The 14,365-nt window shown below is 44.9% G+C and overlaps 1 protein-coding gene across 1 annotated transcript in view; it reads right to left on the bottom strand.

Moving 5' to 3' along the window:
• Gli3 (GLI family zinc finger 3) overlaps nt 1–14,365 on the bottom strand; it is a 215,259-nt gene that overhangs the window by 155,686 nt on the left and 45,208 nt on the right. Inside the window, exon 2 of the mRNA XM_069998267.1 lies at nt 1,067–1,336. Coding sequence (XP_069854368.1) covers nt 1,067–1,336 — 270 coding nt within the window. The remainder of the gene's footprint in view (nt 1–1,066; nt 1,337–14,365) is intronic.

Here is a 14,365-nt window from a genome sequence, read left to right as displayed (position 1 = left end):
ACTTCAGAATGAACTTCATTATCCCACAACCAATTCGTTTATTGGGTTTTCTTTTCTTTCCTTTTGTTTTAAACTATAATCAAACCAGAAATGAAACTCAACTCTTCTATGTTTCGTTTAGATTCTGTCTTTGGAGAAAACCAATCGTTGTACACTTGGGCTCAGAATCCTAGTCAATTTCTTAAACTTGTTAGGGCTGGGAAAGCAGCCTCCTGTCTCTGGCTTACTGTTGAGAGAAAAGAATAGGAATCATAGAAAAAAAAATGCATTGATAATTTTGTTTCCATTGGTAAGTTTGGTTTTAATAAATCATTATTCAACATGGGAACAGTAAAAATCATTAAGCCAAAATCATTACAAGCTGGACACTGGTGGCTCACACCTATAATCCTAGCTACTTGGGAGGCTGAGATCTGAGGATCAAGGTTCAGAGCCAGCACAGGCAGGAAAGTCCATGATATTCTAATCTCCATTTGACCATCAAAAAGCTGGAAAGAGAGCTGTGGCTCAAGTAGTAGAGCACTAGCCTTAAGTGAGAAAGCTAAAGACCATACCCAGCCCCTGAGTTCAAGCCCAATACTTGTACTCATGCACATGCATGCACACATACACACACACACACACACACACACACACACACACACTCATCACTGAAAATGAGGCATAGTTCCCATTGAGGATATTTTCTAAAACAACCTTTTTGCAGTTTCCATCCAGCAACTCTCCTCTAGAAGAGTCTGCTCCTTGTGTGAAGCAAAATTGATCCTCAGGAACACCACAAATGGACCACCTTGCTGAAGGCCACTGTAAAGGCCTGTAACCACTTAGATGTATAAGAAAATGTCTGTCTCCAGAAAAGTTATGGATAGAATCAAAAGTAGGGGGGAAAACGTGCAAAGAAAAATCATTACATAAGGCCAACAAATCCCTACAGCCTAGATATGTGCATACACACACTCAAGACACACACACACACACACACACACACACACACACACGCACACACACACATTCTACTCTTTTCCTCCTCAGAATAAGGGCCACTGGCCTGTCCTGACACACTTACGGTAGTGAGGTTCCACATAGCCATTCCTGGGGTCCATGGCAAACACAGTCCCACGGTAAGGGACAGAGGGCTCAGCCAGGTGTGGCAGAGACCCATGGATCTCCTTCTTGATCAACGAAGCTCTCTCATCGCTGGATGTCGATGGCTCCTCACTGAGTTTGCCGAGCCCCTGCTCACTTTGAGGCTGCATTGTGATTGCGTTTCTTCTCTCTCGATGATGATGATGGTGATGGTGGTGATGATGATAGATCTGTCCAGGATTTTCATCCTCTAAAAACAGAGAAAGGAAAAGACTTTAGAAGCCCCCTGAAGGCGCACTCAAAAACTACATATCAATTAGCCCTCCTCTCCGTCTCAGAACAGATAGGTCTCTTTCACTTCAAGATAACTTTGCAACCTGGGATAGATTTTGCATACTAAAATTGTCAAGGAATGAGGCTCCCAATTACAAGTGGAGGGTGAAGCAGAAAACGAGCCTGTTACACAGTGACACCAACGGACAAACAGGTGAACAGCTCAGCTGAGGGCTGACTGCAGGCCAGGCTTCCCTCCTGGGCATGCCAGTGTATTTCAGTTCTCACGTGGGACTGAAAGTTTTGCCAGCCTCAGCCTGTGGGGCGTCCAGCTTCCCCTTTGTCTGAGGATCTGAGGAGAAGCCCGGCTACCCAGTGGGGTTCTGGATGGCTCCAAGGGGTGCCTGGCCTTTGTTCCACAGAGAATGATCTATCAGAAAGTAATACAATTGGGTTGGTGGGGCAGGGGTTAGTTTCAAGGATCTGTAAACCACAGCGAGATTTAACAGAGCCGGAAACGACCACAGGTGACAGGAATTATTACAAAACCTACAGAGCCTCCCAGGAAACATCCCGTTGTCTCCGCACCACATGACTATGTGTGGGTAAGTAGGAAAGGTAAGAGCAGTGTTGCTACCTGGCCATGCTCAGGTGGGGTTGCTAGACATCTCTCCAACCACATAAGAAACAGCTGGAAGGAAGCCCATGTGGCATGGTATTCCAGAACCCTAGTAGGTCATCCCCTGACAAGAAAACTGATCCGTCCACTGGAACCTTATGCCCGTGCCAAACAAGCTGTGCATTTAGGTGACCTTCCACACCAGCAGAACAGTGCTAACAGACCTGACAGTGGTTCCTCATCCTACAGATCGCCACACTTCCCATATAAATAATACCATTACTGGACATCTTAGTGGGCAACATTCAAACACAACTTTTTATACTTCTCTTCAAAGGAATCCATAAAGCAGATGACTATTCAAACTCACCCCGCAAAAAAAAAAAAAAAAAAAACAACTATGCGTTAACACTTTTAGAGCACTGTTCAAAGTCACACAAAATTAGAACTGTGCACAGAGTATGTAATAGAAGCTGAAAGAACAACTCTTACATTGTGTTGACTAAGATCTTTAACCACTTAAAACCAGGAGCTACTCAAGTCTTCCTGTCCAGGTGTAAGATTTGAAAAATAAGCAGTGAATTGTTTTAGCCTAGCAAACACTCTGTAAAACAGAATAAGTGATGAGGTAGATTTCAGTCCTTGTAGTGAATCTGCTGACAACTGCAAGGTAACTGTGAGATATTATTTTACTATTGTTTGGTGCAGACCCTCAGCTACAGCCTCATAATTAAATGGGAAAATTACAAGTTTAATCTATCAAGCCTCAACTGCAAGTGCACCAAAAATAAGCAGAATCCCACATTTTTTTTACATTAATTGTTCCAAAAGCAGTTCAAATCATGATTTTGGTATTTTCAAACTACCTCAAAGCAAAGAGAAAGAGACAGAGACAGAGACAAGGAGAAAACAGGGAGAGAGACAGAGACAGACTTCATTCTTAATTTCCTTTCTGTCTAACAACTTAAGCACTGGTCCACTTTCTAGTTCATTAGCAGGCTATAGAAAGAGAGCTTTGCCTTAATGGGTAAGCAAACTGGTGTCAAAAACACTAAAACTTTTGTGAGTTTTATAAAAATTCCTATAACCTACAAATGGCTCAAGTCATATTTTCCACTAATTTGTGCTCTGTAGAAAACGTTTATTTCAAATTTCCACCTGAAGTGAACTTGGAAGGGGAAAGTGAAGATTGTATGGAAAAGGGTCTGTGTTAGAGGCCAGCCAGCAAGCTCCCTGCCTCCATCCCTCCCGCCCCCTCCTTCCCTACAAGGGGGCTTGGCCATGTAATTAGCATTCTCTGGGAAAGATGAATAGCCAAACCCTGCTAATCTGTTCCAGATTTCAAACAAGATTTCCTTGACTTAATATCTACCTAGAAGAAATTCACCTTTCTTCCCTGAGAAACTACATTCTTATTTTAAAAAGAGAAAATAACAATCAGTTCAAAATGATCTTGTAATGAGCATTTGAATCCAACTTTACCAGTAAGAGTATCATTGATATCTCCAGACCAAAGTTCTCCCACCCTTAGACACCTCCTCAACCTCACACCCCCTAGGAGATCAAAGTAGGGGGCAGGAGTGGAAACTGGGGTGTCTGTTAAGTGATTTTCTAAGGGGTTATTTTGGGGGGTTGTGGTATGTGTGTGTGAGACAGAGAGAGAGAGAGAGACAGACAAACTGAATGACTGACTGACTACTGGGGCTTGAACTCAGGGATCTTGCATGGCATTTTTGCACAAGGCTGGAGCTCAACCCCTTGAACCACACCTCCTCCTCTGGTGTTCTGCTGGTTAATTGGAGATAAAAAGCATCTCACCAACTTTTCTACTCAGGTTGGCTTCAAACTTCCATCTGCAGATCTCAGCCTTCTGAGTAGCTAGGATTTCAGGCCCAGCCTAAGTGATTTTCTTAATGACAGTTACCTCCAAACAGGTGTATTAAAAGTTATACAAGAAGTTACCATGGGACTGGGAAGGTGGCTCACTGGTAGAGTGCTTGCCTCACATGCATAAGACCCTGGGTTCGATTCTCAGCACTACATAGACAGAAAAAGCTGGAGTGGCACTGTGGCTCAAGGAGTGGGGTGCTAGCCTTGAGCTGAAGACCTCAGGGAAAGCACCCAGACCCAGAGTTCAAGCCCCCTGACCGACCAAAAAAAGAAGTCAAAGTTCAAACATTTAATACAGAAAAAAAGTTGTCACTTCCTCAGTAAAGTGAAGTGCCAATGGGTTTGGGTTTTTGTTGTTTGTTTTTTGAGGGAACATAGAAACTTTGAATAGATGGTTTGCTTTTATAGTAGTTGGTTCTCTGTCCTTTATACCCTCTTTAAAAAAAAAAAAAAAGGGAAATCCAGCAGGCAAATACTTAGGCATGAACTTAGCTTTCAGAACTGACAGGCTTTGAGGTCCACTGAGATCATAATGTGACAGTATACACTACTGACTACCCTCAGACAGGAGGCTTGAAAACATTCCACATAAGCAAAGCGGCGCCTTTCCCAAGCCATAATATTCCTGCCTGCGCTCAGAAACTTAGCCATCACTTTAGCAATCCCAAAGACCAATGCTGTCTGATCTTCTTCAATTCAGCCAAGCTGCTCAATGAAGTTTGAGGATCAGAGCCGACAAGCTCCGCCAGGCCAAAATTATTGACAGAAACAAGCTGCCTGCCATGGTAACAAGGAGAAGTCCGCTACAAAAATGTAAGCAAACAGCCCAGAGCTCCGGGAGCAAATGCCAATGGACTTTTAACATCCAAACACCAAGCAACTGCTTGAGCTGTTTCTGCTTCACAGTTGCAAGCTCGGGGAGTCAAACTGAACCCCACTCGAAACTTTCAGGAAAAAATTACTTTAAATCCTGTCATCATAATACCACTTGGCACCTCCTACTTTCTGTCTCTCGGGGCTCAAGTAGATATAAATGGATTCCTGTGTAACCACCACCCCCAACCTAGAGCAAAGCATCAGGTTTTAAAATCTGTCCCCAACTCATTCAAAAGCACTCAGGGCTATGATGCTTTGGATGTTTAGAACAAACATCTGAAGAAAACAGTCACATCACAAGACATGGCAGAACTTGAACACAACACATGGCTTCTACAAATCCAGCTCACAGCAAACTTCTAACGAGGAAGAGACAATTCTCTGCCGCAGAGCAAGAGAGAGGGAAAGTGTCAGAGCATACTTTGTTTTTTTTTTTTAATGTAAAAGCATAACCCTCCCAAGAAGCACTGATAGAGATGCTGCATGGGCTGCTTAGAACCCACAAATACACGTTCCCCTTTTCTCTCCAACACAGATGTTTAACCAGCCCTTGCAACATCCCGCTACTCCTCTCTCATTCCCAATCCTAAAGCTATGGGAAAAAAAGGTTAAGAAAACAGAAGATACTTACAACTCAGTCTCCAGAGCCAGGCACCCCTAGCTACTACTCAGGAGGCTGAGATCTGAGGATCGAGGCTCAAAGCCAGCCCAGGCAAGAAAATCTGCAAGACTCTTATCTCCAATTAACCACCAAAGAAGCTGGAGGTAGAGCTGTGGCTCAACTGGTAGAGCCTCATACAACAGCAAAGCCCTAAGTTCAAGCCCCAGTACTGGCATACTCACACACATACACACGCATGCACATACACCACCTCAAATCACCAGGCTCTGGCTACTACTTTAGGCACACTTCTTTTGGTGATCTTTCTCTAGCTCTAGGAACATTTTCTGGACCTCATCTGCCTCTCCCTCCTCTTTGCCCTCCCCTCCCCCTCCGCCTTGCCATCCCCCCTCCCTGCCCCTCTTCCAGGCACTGCAGCTAGGCTCCCATTAGAGGAATTAAAAGTGGTCAGAGCGACACTAAATTTAACAAGCTCATTAGTATTCTTTCCAAGTGCTTAAGAGTGAACTCTCCCCATTCAAGCGGTTCTCGCCAGCAGAAGGGTCAGGCGGCTAATCATTAAATCAAACTAATGTCACCCTATCACAATCGGCCCCAGAGAAGGAGGGTTTATTATTTCAGTTTATGCTAAATAAACGGTTTTACAAATGGTCCCCAAGCAAGGTCAACAGCAGCTTCAATTACAAGACAAACTTAACAAGAGTTGTTCTAAAGCAAGTACTCCTTATTGACAGGGACAAGGCTAGGCTCCACAGACGGCCCCTAGCAGGATTGTACAGAAATGCATATTGTAAAATAAAGGAAGAGGTGAGTTTTATTTTATTTTATTTTGCCAGAATTTGCGACTGCATAACGATTCTTCATTCACCTCTCTCCAACCAGCTAGGGGCGCAGCTCAATTCACCCCACACAAAGGCTGGAGCCCAGACCTCAATGGACCGAGTGAAACATGTTCAAAACTAGGCTCTCTATTGTGACTGAATTTCTTAACATCTTTTCAAAAAGCAGAGAATGCCTTGAGGCTAAAGGAAGAAACAGGCTAATGGTGAATTGGGAATTCTGAGCAAATTTCAGAGCCCTTTCCTCCTAGCTTTTGAGGTTGAAAGCAAGCTCTTTCCTTTCAAGCTTCAAAGTCCTTTTTCCTCCCGCAGTGTCACAGAAGGATTTGAAAAGAAGGTAATTGTGCTCGCCGGCTCCCTGATCAGAACTTACGTCCTATTTCTGGTATTTCGGAATACTGCTTGCAATAATGCTGCGTGTAGTTCAATCCCTTAACCGGCCGGTACTTCGCAATTGCTCATTAAGTGAACAATTGCGGGTATAAAATGCCTTTTATGTGCAAGGTCTGGATATAAGATAAGCATTCTAGGGCTCTAAATTTGGTTTACTAAAGAAACTCTCCATCATTAAATTACAAAACTGAAGTCAGAATATCAGACGTTCCCAGAAAGAGGCTCTCGGTTGCCCTGAGCCAAAAAAAAGAAGGGCGGGTGGGGGAGGGAGAAGGCAGAAAAATGCTGAAAAGGGGGTGAGGGGGGAGCCCAGGAAGGAAAAGTCTGGGTACTCAGATTTCCAAGGATTTTCAGATGAGAAGAATATTTATTTCCAAGTTGAAGGTCGAAGTTTGTAAAATAAAACCTCTCATTTGAATAAGGTCTAGTCACCTTTGAATGAATTAAAACACAGGGCAAGGGCTCAGTAGATATGCAAATGACTCATGGGGAACACCCCCCTCCCCATTACCAACAAATAGCTTTTCCTTCTTTAAGAAAATGAGTAAATCCCATGACATGATGGCTGTGATTTATGATTTATGTCGTGTCAGGTGATCCTTACAGTCTTGCCTGATGGAAAAGGAGGCGGCCAGCCTTAGGCCCAATGTGCAGACCCCCAAAGCCACTGTCCCTGGTGGGTAGAAGATGCCAAGAGAATAGCACTCACATTGTCATGTAACAGGAGGTCTACTCCGAGGTAGATTTGGGGAATGAATGACACTTACGACATGTGCCCCAAAATCCATGACCACTAACCCCAGTAAAAACACAGGAGAAAAAAAAAGTACATTTTCATTCACCAAACTTAAATACTTTGCCCTTTAAGATTTTGTCCACACAAATACATGGCTAGGAAGCACCCATGAGGTCCAATTGACAACTTTCGGTGAGACCAGCCACAGCACCAGCATGGTATGCACCAAGACATTCACAGGGCCCCTGCTCAACATGGCTGATGTGTTCTACAGGCCTCTGAGGCTCAGCCAGTGGCTTTTGTGTGTTCCTAGAGATTCAAACACTGCTTTAAGGGGCCCGAGAGCCACCTTCCCATCTCCAGAGCCCCAGCACCCTCCTTCCTTCTCAGGTAAATGCCTTAGATGGGTTTGGAGAGGGCACTGTTTCATAATGTCCTTTCATGCATTGATTGCATCTCCTTGTATTTTTCTTTCTTAGGTTTACATGTTGATGCTCTTGGAATAAAAGCCATAAAAACCGACTCTTCAAAATTCTCCCGATGACTCTTTTTATTATTATTTTAAAAGAAAAACAGTCTTTGAGTTGAAGAGGTTATACAAAGGGTTTCAATTCCACAAGTCCAATTATAAACTCAATGAATCTTGACCCATGCCACCCCTTCCATGGCTCTTCCCCCATCTTTCCCCATCTCATCCCTACCCTCCAGTTATGTAGTTCAACTTTTACATGATCTATATTGAATATACTGACTGCATTTCCCCAACCTTCCCCTCTCTCCTTTTTTTCTAATCCCCTCCAATGGCCCTCTTTAACCCTCACACAAAACATGTTCCTGCTTCCTGGTACGCATTTTGTTAAAGTGTTTGCTAGTTGTTCACAGAAGTTACACCACTGGACACCTTCCCTGAGTCTACCACCCTCCAGTCAATGCGTTTGTACATCCATGCATATGACCTTGTCTGTCTATGTTTTCATAGATGTTCTTAATGGAGATCGGACGTCCACACAAGAGGGAAAACAGGTGCCATTTGTCTCCCTGTGACTCTGACCAAAGGAATCCAGACCGCACCTGAATAGAGGCTAAGGAGATGCACACGCAGTGTAGATGTTTGTAAGGCAGGAGGAATAAAGTCCCCTTGAGCTTCTAACAGTAGAATGCCTCCCCTTTCCACACTGAACCAGGCAGGATCTGGGCAATGCCTAGAGCTGGCCTTCCACAGGCCCTCAGCAAACAAAAATCTTCTGTAAGAGCATTGCCAGTGCCCATGGGGTCAGCCGCTGCCCTGTTTGGCTACACATACATCTCCCGTTGACAGTGACGGATGGAGGACACAGGAGGCCCCTGTGGATCAAGGGAGGGCTCTGGGCTTTGTTCCTAAGCCTTAAACCCAACTTCCAGGCCTGCCAAGGGAGTGGTAGGCTTTAACACTTTGGAGAAATGCAAGAAACACCCCAAACCTACAAGATAATGGGACCATTCCCTCTCCTTCCTTTCATTAACCAGGGCAAAAGAAGAGAGAGTGGAAAAACATCTGCTCATTGCAGACATATGACCATCTTCACTGTTGTAATGTTTCTTTCGTTATTTTTTTTTTCTGTTTATTGTACCCACACTGGAGCTTGAACTCAGGGCCTTACACTTTCCACTTGTGGCTGGTGCCCTACCACTTGAGCCATGGCTCCATCAGCTTTTTAGTAGTTAATTCGAAACAAAAGTCTCATGGACTTGGCTGGTTGGACTGGCTCTACATCACAATTCACAGGTTCTCAGCTTCTTCAGTATAGCTGGGATTATAAGAATGAGCCATCATGGCTGGCCCATTCGTTTTCTTTATGCTTCTGAATTATCCAGAATCTACAACTCCAATCTTTGCCATGGCGAATGCTCCTGAAGGCCAATGATAAACAAGATCTCTGAATGACTAAACACTTCCCAGAGCATGCGCTGAAGTCTAAGTGCAAATACAAAAGTCTATCCAACTTTCACACTCCTGATGACAGTACTGGCATGCCCACTCTGCACCTGGCAAAGAAAAATACAAACCAAACAGTGCCTCCCCCTGAAAAGGGAGGATCTTCTGTCCTTTCTCTAAGCTCCACAAGCCCTTTCCTTACATTGAGAAGCCTAAAGTGTCACCAAGAGTCTTCTATTAGCCGGCTATTCATAGCTAGCCACTGCTTACATACTGTCAGTTAATGACGGACATCAAAAGCACTCAATAAATTCCCAGGAGGGTCAAAAGTCTGTCTTCCTGCTTTATAACACAGTTACTTCAATCTGCAGGGGTAGCCTCCTGAATGTAGACGCATGAGAGATTGAAGGACTCAGTTTTCGTCTTTTGTAAGCAAAGAATGGCGGTGTCTCTTTTCATGATTCAAGGCAGTTGCTCTGCTACCTGAGCTATGCATCCAGCGAAGGCTTTACTTTATGCTTGGGCCACAGCCCTCCTACTTGTGCTTTACTGCATGGCTGGGTTGGCAGGCATGTGCAACTGTACCCAGACACCATGGTTCCTCTGAAGCTGGCATAGCAGACCGCTGTGCCCAGCTACTGAATGAGATGGAGTCTGGCAAACTTTTCAGTGCTGACCTTGAATCGTGATCATCCATTTCTGCCTCCCAACTACAGCTAGAATTACAGGCTTGAGTCATGATCAGGCTTGAGTCTCTCTTTTTTTGAGTATTAGTAGTCTACGTAACACTGCCAACCAACAGCTTAACAGAAGCAATGACTGCTCCATCTACAAGGCCAGAGTGTACAGGTGGCTGCATGCGGTGATGAAGGTCAGCCTCTAGGTGGTGTGGTCTGAAAGCCTGGTTTTCTGGACAGGAAAGAATATGCCTCAGTGAATACCTACCCCTTGGGCAGAATCTTCAAATGGGAGGAGGGGGGTTTCCAAGGCTCACACCCCTCCCCCAACAGCAAAGTCCCTTTTCTGAACTTTCCACCAGTCTTAACGGGATGCATCTGGTATTCACGCTGCATGGTTTTGTGTTTAGATCACATAATGAAAGCATACACATATGGTGGGATTATATTTTTTAATAAATTTTTACAGACCCTGCTGACTTGAGTTGCAGAAATCAGACCCTCCCTGAGAGTACTTTAAACATGGAGATAATACCATCAAGGTACCCAAAAGGGCTGGAGGTCGTGCTGAGGCTGACAGCCTGAGAGATAGTGAGTAGGACTTCCCCAGGGGAATGAGCCTCTGGAGAAAGGCCAGGTGCAGGCTGAGCTCAGGTTTCTTCACCAGAAAGCCCTCTGGCCATGACCGGTAGAGACCTCCCTTAGGAAACCCAAATGCAAATACCACACTCAGATTCTTTACCACTGTAGTTAGGGAACTCTGCTTAGTCTACTAACAAGGAAATAGGCAACTTCTTTTTTTTTTTTTCTTTTTTTTTTGTCAGTACTGGGGCCTGAACTCTGGGCCTGGGTGCTGTCCCTCAGCTCTTCAGTACAAGACTAGCGCTCTACCACTTGAGCCACAACACCACTTCCAGCTTTTTCTGCTTATGTGGTACTGAAGAATAGAACCCAGGGCTTCATGCATACAAGACAAGCACTCTACCACTGAGCCACCTTTCCCAGCCCAAAAGAGGCAACTTCTAAACCCTCAGATAAAGAGACTCAGGAAAGGCCCAGGCACTAGTGGCCTGTAATCCTAGCTACCCAGGAGGCTGAGATCTGAGGATCACAGTTCAAAGCCAGCCAGGGCAGTTAACCATCAGAACACAGGAAGTGGTCCTGTGGCTTAAAGTGGTAGAGCACTAGCCTTGAGCAGAAAAGTTCAGGGGCAGTGCCCAATCCCTGAGTTCAAGCCCCATGTGACCAACAAGAAAAAAAGACATGGGAGGAAAAGAAAAAGGACACAATCTCTCTACCTTTCTGAGTCCCATCCAAGGTAGATTGCCCTGCCTCCCCAGAACACACCTCTCCATGGGCAGAGGTAACCCCGGCCCTATCCCTACAGTGAACCTGGGAAGTGGAACATACACCAGACCTTCCTCCTAGTTTTCTTGTGGGGATCCACGAGCATCCAGGAGAACTTAATGTCCCAAGCAAAGTTAGGATGTGTGTTTTTATTTTAAACAAATAGGAATAAAAGCAGTCAAAGAAACAAATGAAAGCAGTCAATGAAACAAACAGAAGGTCAAATGCAGCCCTGTGTGGTAGTGCATGCCTGTAATCTCAGTGATGTGGAAGGCATAGGTAGGAAAATGATCGTCCCAGGAGAGTTCTGGTCACAGTCAACACATGAGTCTCTTCTAAAAATAACTAAAGCAAAAGCAAAAAAAAAAAAAAGGCAGGGGGTACGGCTCAAGTGTCAAAGCATCTGGTTAGCAAGTGTGAAGCCCTGAGTTTGGCTCCAGGTCAGGCAAACAAACCAAGCAAGCATTCAAAACAGGATGTGCCTCTTCTACAGCATCCCCTCCCCAGATCATCTAGGACCCAGGATTCTAGCTGTCCATGCTATCTCCACTGATAGAGAACTCCCCTCTAGAATACTAGTAATTCTAGTCAGCTCATTCTTCCTACCAATCTTTGTGAGAAGCCTACGTACTCAAATCTATTATGGGTGCCCAGTAAACTGAAAGTTAGCCTTTACCTGGGAGGAGGGAGGCGATGCCCCTCACACTAGGGGTCTTTCCACCTTGGTCTTCAGCGTACCTTTAATCAATGTCATTACCCTCCCTAATAAGATGAAAAAAACGACAACGCCAGAGAGCTAACTCCACATAGCTGGTGTGTAGGTGAAATTTAGAATCCAGGCAGTGGAACTCTCAAAAACATCTACCAGATGGGCACTCACTAGTGGTGGCTCATACCTGTAATCCTAAACTACTCAAGAGGCTGAGATCTGAGGATTACAGTTGGAAGCCAGAACGGATAAGAAAGGCTGTGAGACTCTGATCTCCAATTAACCTCTAAAACCAGAAGTGGTAGAGTGCTAGCCTTGAGCACAAAAGAGCCCAGGGACAGTGCCCAGGCCCTAAGTTCCAGTCCCACGACCAAAAAAGAATACCTACCTTTTAAACATTATCAGACTCCCCTGATCTGTGTCAAAAAATAGAAAGTAAAGTTGACTCCAATTTTGATCAGTGTTTACAAGCGCAAGATTTCCATTCTGTTAGTGGAGGTGACCAAAGCAGAGACAATATGGAGCCCAAAAAGCAGGGTGAATACCAGGAAAAATCTCTCTCATCTGTCACAATGCTCACATCACAGTTCTTTCTTCAGTGAAATGGATAGGAGAGTTTGAGGGAAGGAATACATTATTAATAGACTGAAAGAATGGAGGTGATGGAGATTGTTTTTTATCAAGTCACAGGTTTTTATTGAAAATGTAAAGAGGGCATGGAGTATTAAGCTTCTCCTCAGGACCTACTAGTGGGCCAAGTCTCCACCCCACAGGTCGGGGCAGTTTACTAATTACCTTTGACCTCTAGAGCATGAATGACCAGTCTAGGCAGTTGAATTACAGATCTGTTGTTTCAGTGATTATATTTTGACAGTTAGGATGGACTGAGGCTTACCACTGGTGGGTAAGGTACTCAAAAAGAAAAAAAGAAGCCGGGCGCTGGTGGCTCACGCCTGTAATCCTAGCTACTCAGGAGACTGAGATCTGAGGATCGCGGTTCAAAGCCAGCCCGGGCAGGAAAGACTGTGAGACTCCTATCTCCAATAAACCACCAGAAAACCGGAAGTGGCGCTGTAGCTCAAGTGGTAGAGTGCTCGCCTTGAGCTGAAGAGCTGAGGGACAGCACCCAGGCCCAGAGTTCAAGCCTCACGACCGACAAAAAAAATAAAAGAAAAAAAAAAAGCCTACCTTCTTCCCACCTTGTGACATTCCATACTTTGGTACGCCACATAGTTGGTCACCTTTAAGTTGAGAAGCTTAATTACAGTATTTTCTCTCAGGGACCTTGTGATCTCATCCTCCATTTAGGTTCCCATTGCATTTCCTGTCACTCAGAGTTCCCCACTCGGAAGCTGGACACCCTGAAATCCTTTACAGAATGAGACCCTGAAGTCAGACTTTGGCTAATTCCTGCTAGTACCAGGGTACATACTGGACCTTGTGAGCAGTATTTGAAAGGTAGGACCTAAGAGAAATGACAATTCTCCCAGAGATGAATGGGTGAAACCACTCAGGGATTAATAGGCGGTTGTGTTCTTATAGGAGGAGGGTTGCTAGAGAAAAGCTAGCTCTCTCTGGCTAGCTTGCTCTGTCTGGCTAGCTTGCTCTGGTGGGCTCTCCACCATGTTGTAATGCAACAAGAAGGCCCCCCACCAGAGTCTCAATGGAGGTGGCAGCCATGCTTCTGAATTTCTTTCTTTTTTTTTTTTTTGGTCAGTCGTGGGGCTTGAACTCTGGGCCTGGGGGCTGTCCCTCAGCTCTTCAGCTCAAGGCTAGTGCCCTACCACTTGAGCCACAGCACCACTTCTAGCTTTTTATCTGCTTATATGGTGCTGAGGAATCAAACCCAGGGCCTCATGCTTGCAAGGGAACACTCTACCACTGAGCCAACTTCCCAACCCCAGCTTCTGAATTTCTTGTAAGTAAAATAACTTCTGGTTGTTTTTGCTTGTGTGTGTGTGTGTGTGTGTGTGTGTGTGTGTGTGTGTGTGTGTGTGTGTGTGTGTGTGTGTGTGTGTGTGTGTGTGTGTGTGTGTGTGTGTGTGTGTGTCTTGTAAGTAAAATAACTTCTGGTTGTTTTTGCTTGTGTGTGTGTGTGTGTGTGTGTGTGTGTGTGTGTGTGTGTGTGTGTGTGTGTGTGTGTGTGTGTGTGTGTAAATTCAGAGTTAGGAATTCTGATCAAGCAACAGGAAAAAGACAAAGACACCCTTCAGCTGCCTGACCAGTTAAGCATGACCTTTCTCATGTATTGCAAATTACACTCATGTAGGCCCAGAAAAGAATCTCTGGAAATACTGAGTAGCCCAGTGGGTCAGCTCAAGGACCCAGTAGTCTAAACTAACCTCTACCACGCTCTTCCTGGGTTTTCTAGGAGGAGAACTAG

This window comes from Dipodomys merriami, unplaced genomic scaffold, assembly GCF_024711535.1.
Source record: "Dipodomys merriami isolate MVZ:Mamm:240054 unplaced genomic scaffold, mDipMer1.0.p SCAF_104, whole genome shotgun sequence".
Taxonomy (NCBI): domain Eukaryota; kingdom Metazoa; phylum Chordata; class Mammalia; order Rodentia; family Heteromyidae; genus Dipodomys; species Dipodomys merriami.
Note: the sequence above shows the minus strand (reverse complement) of the source record. Positions and strands in the feature narration are given on the sequence as shown.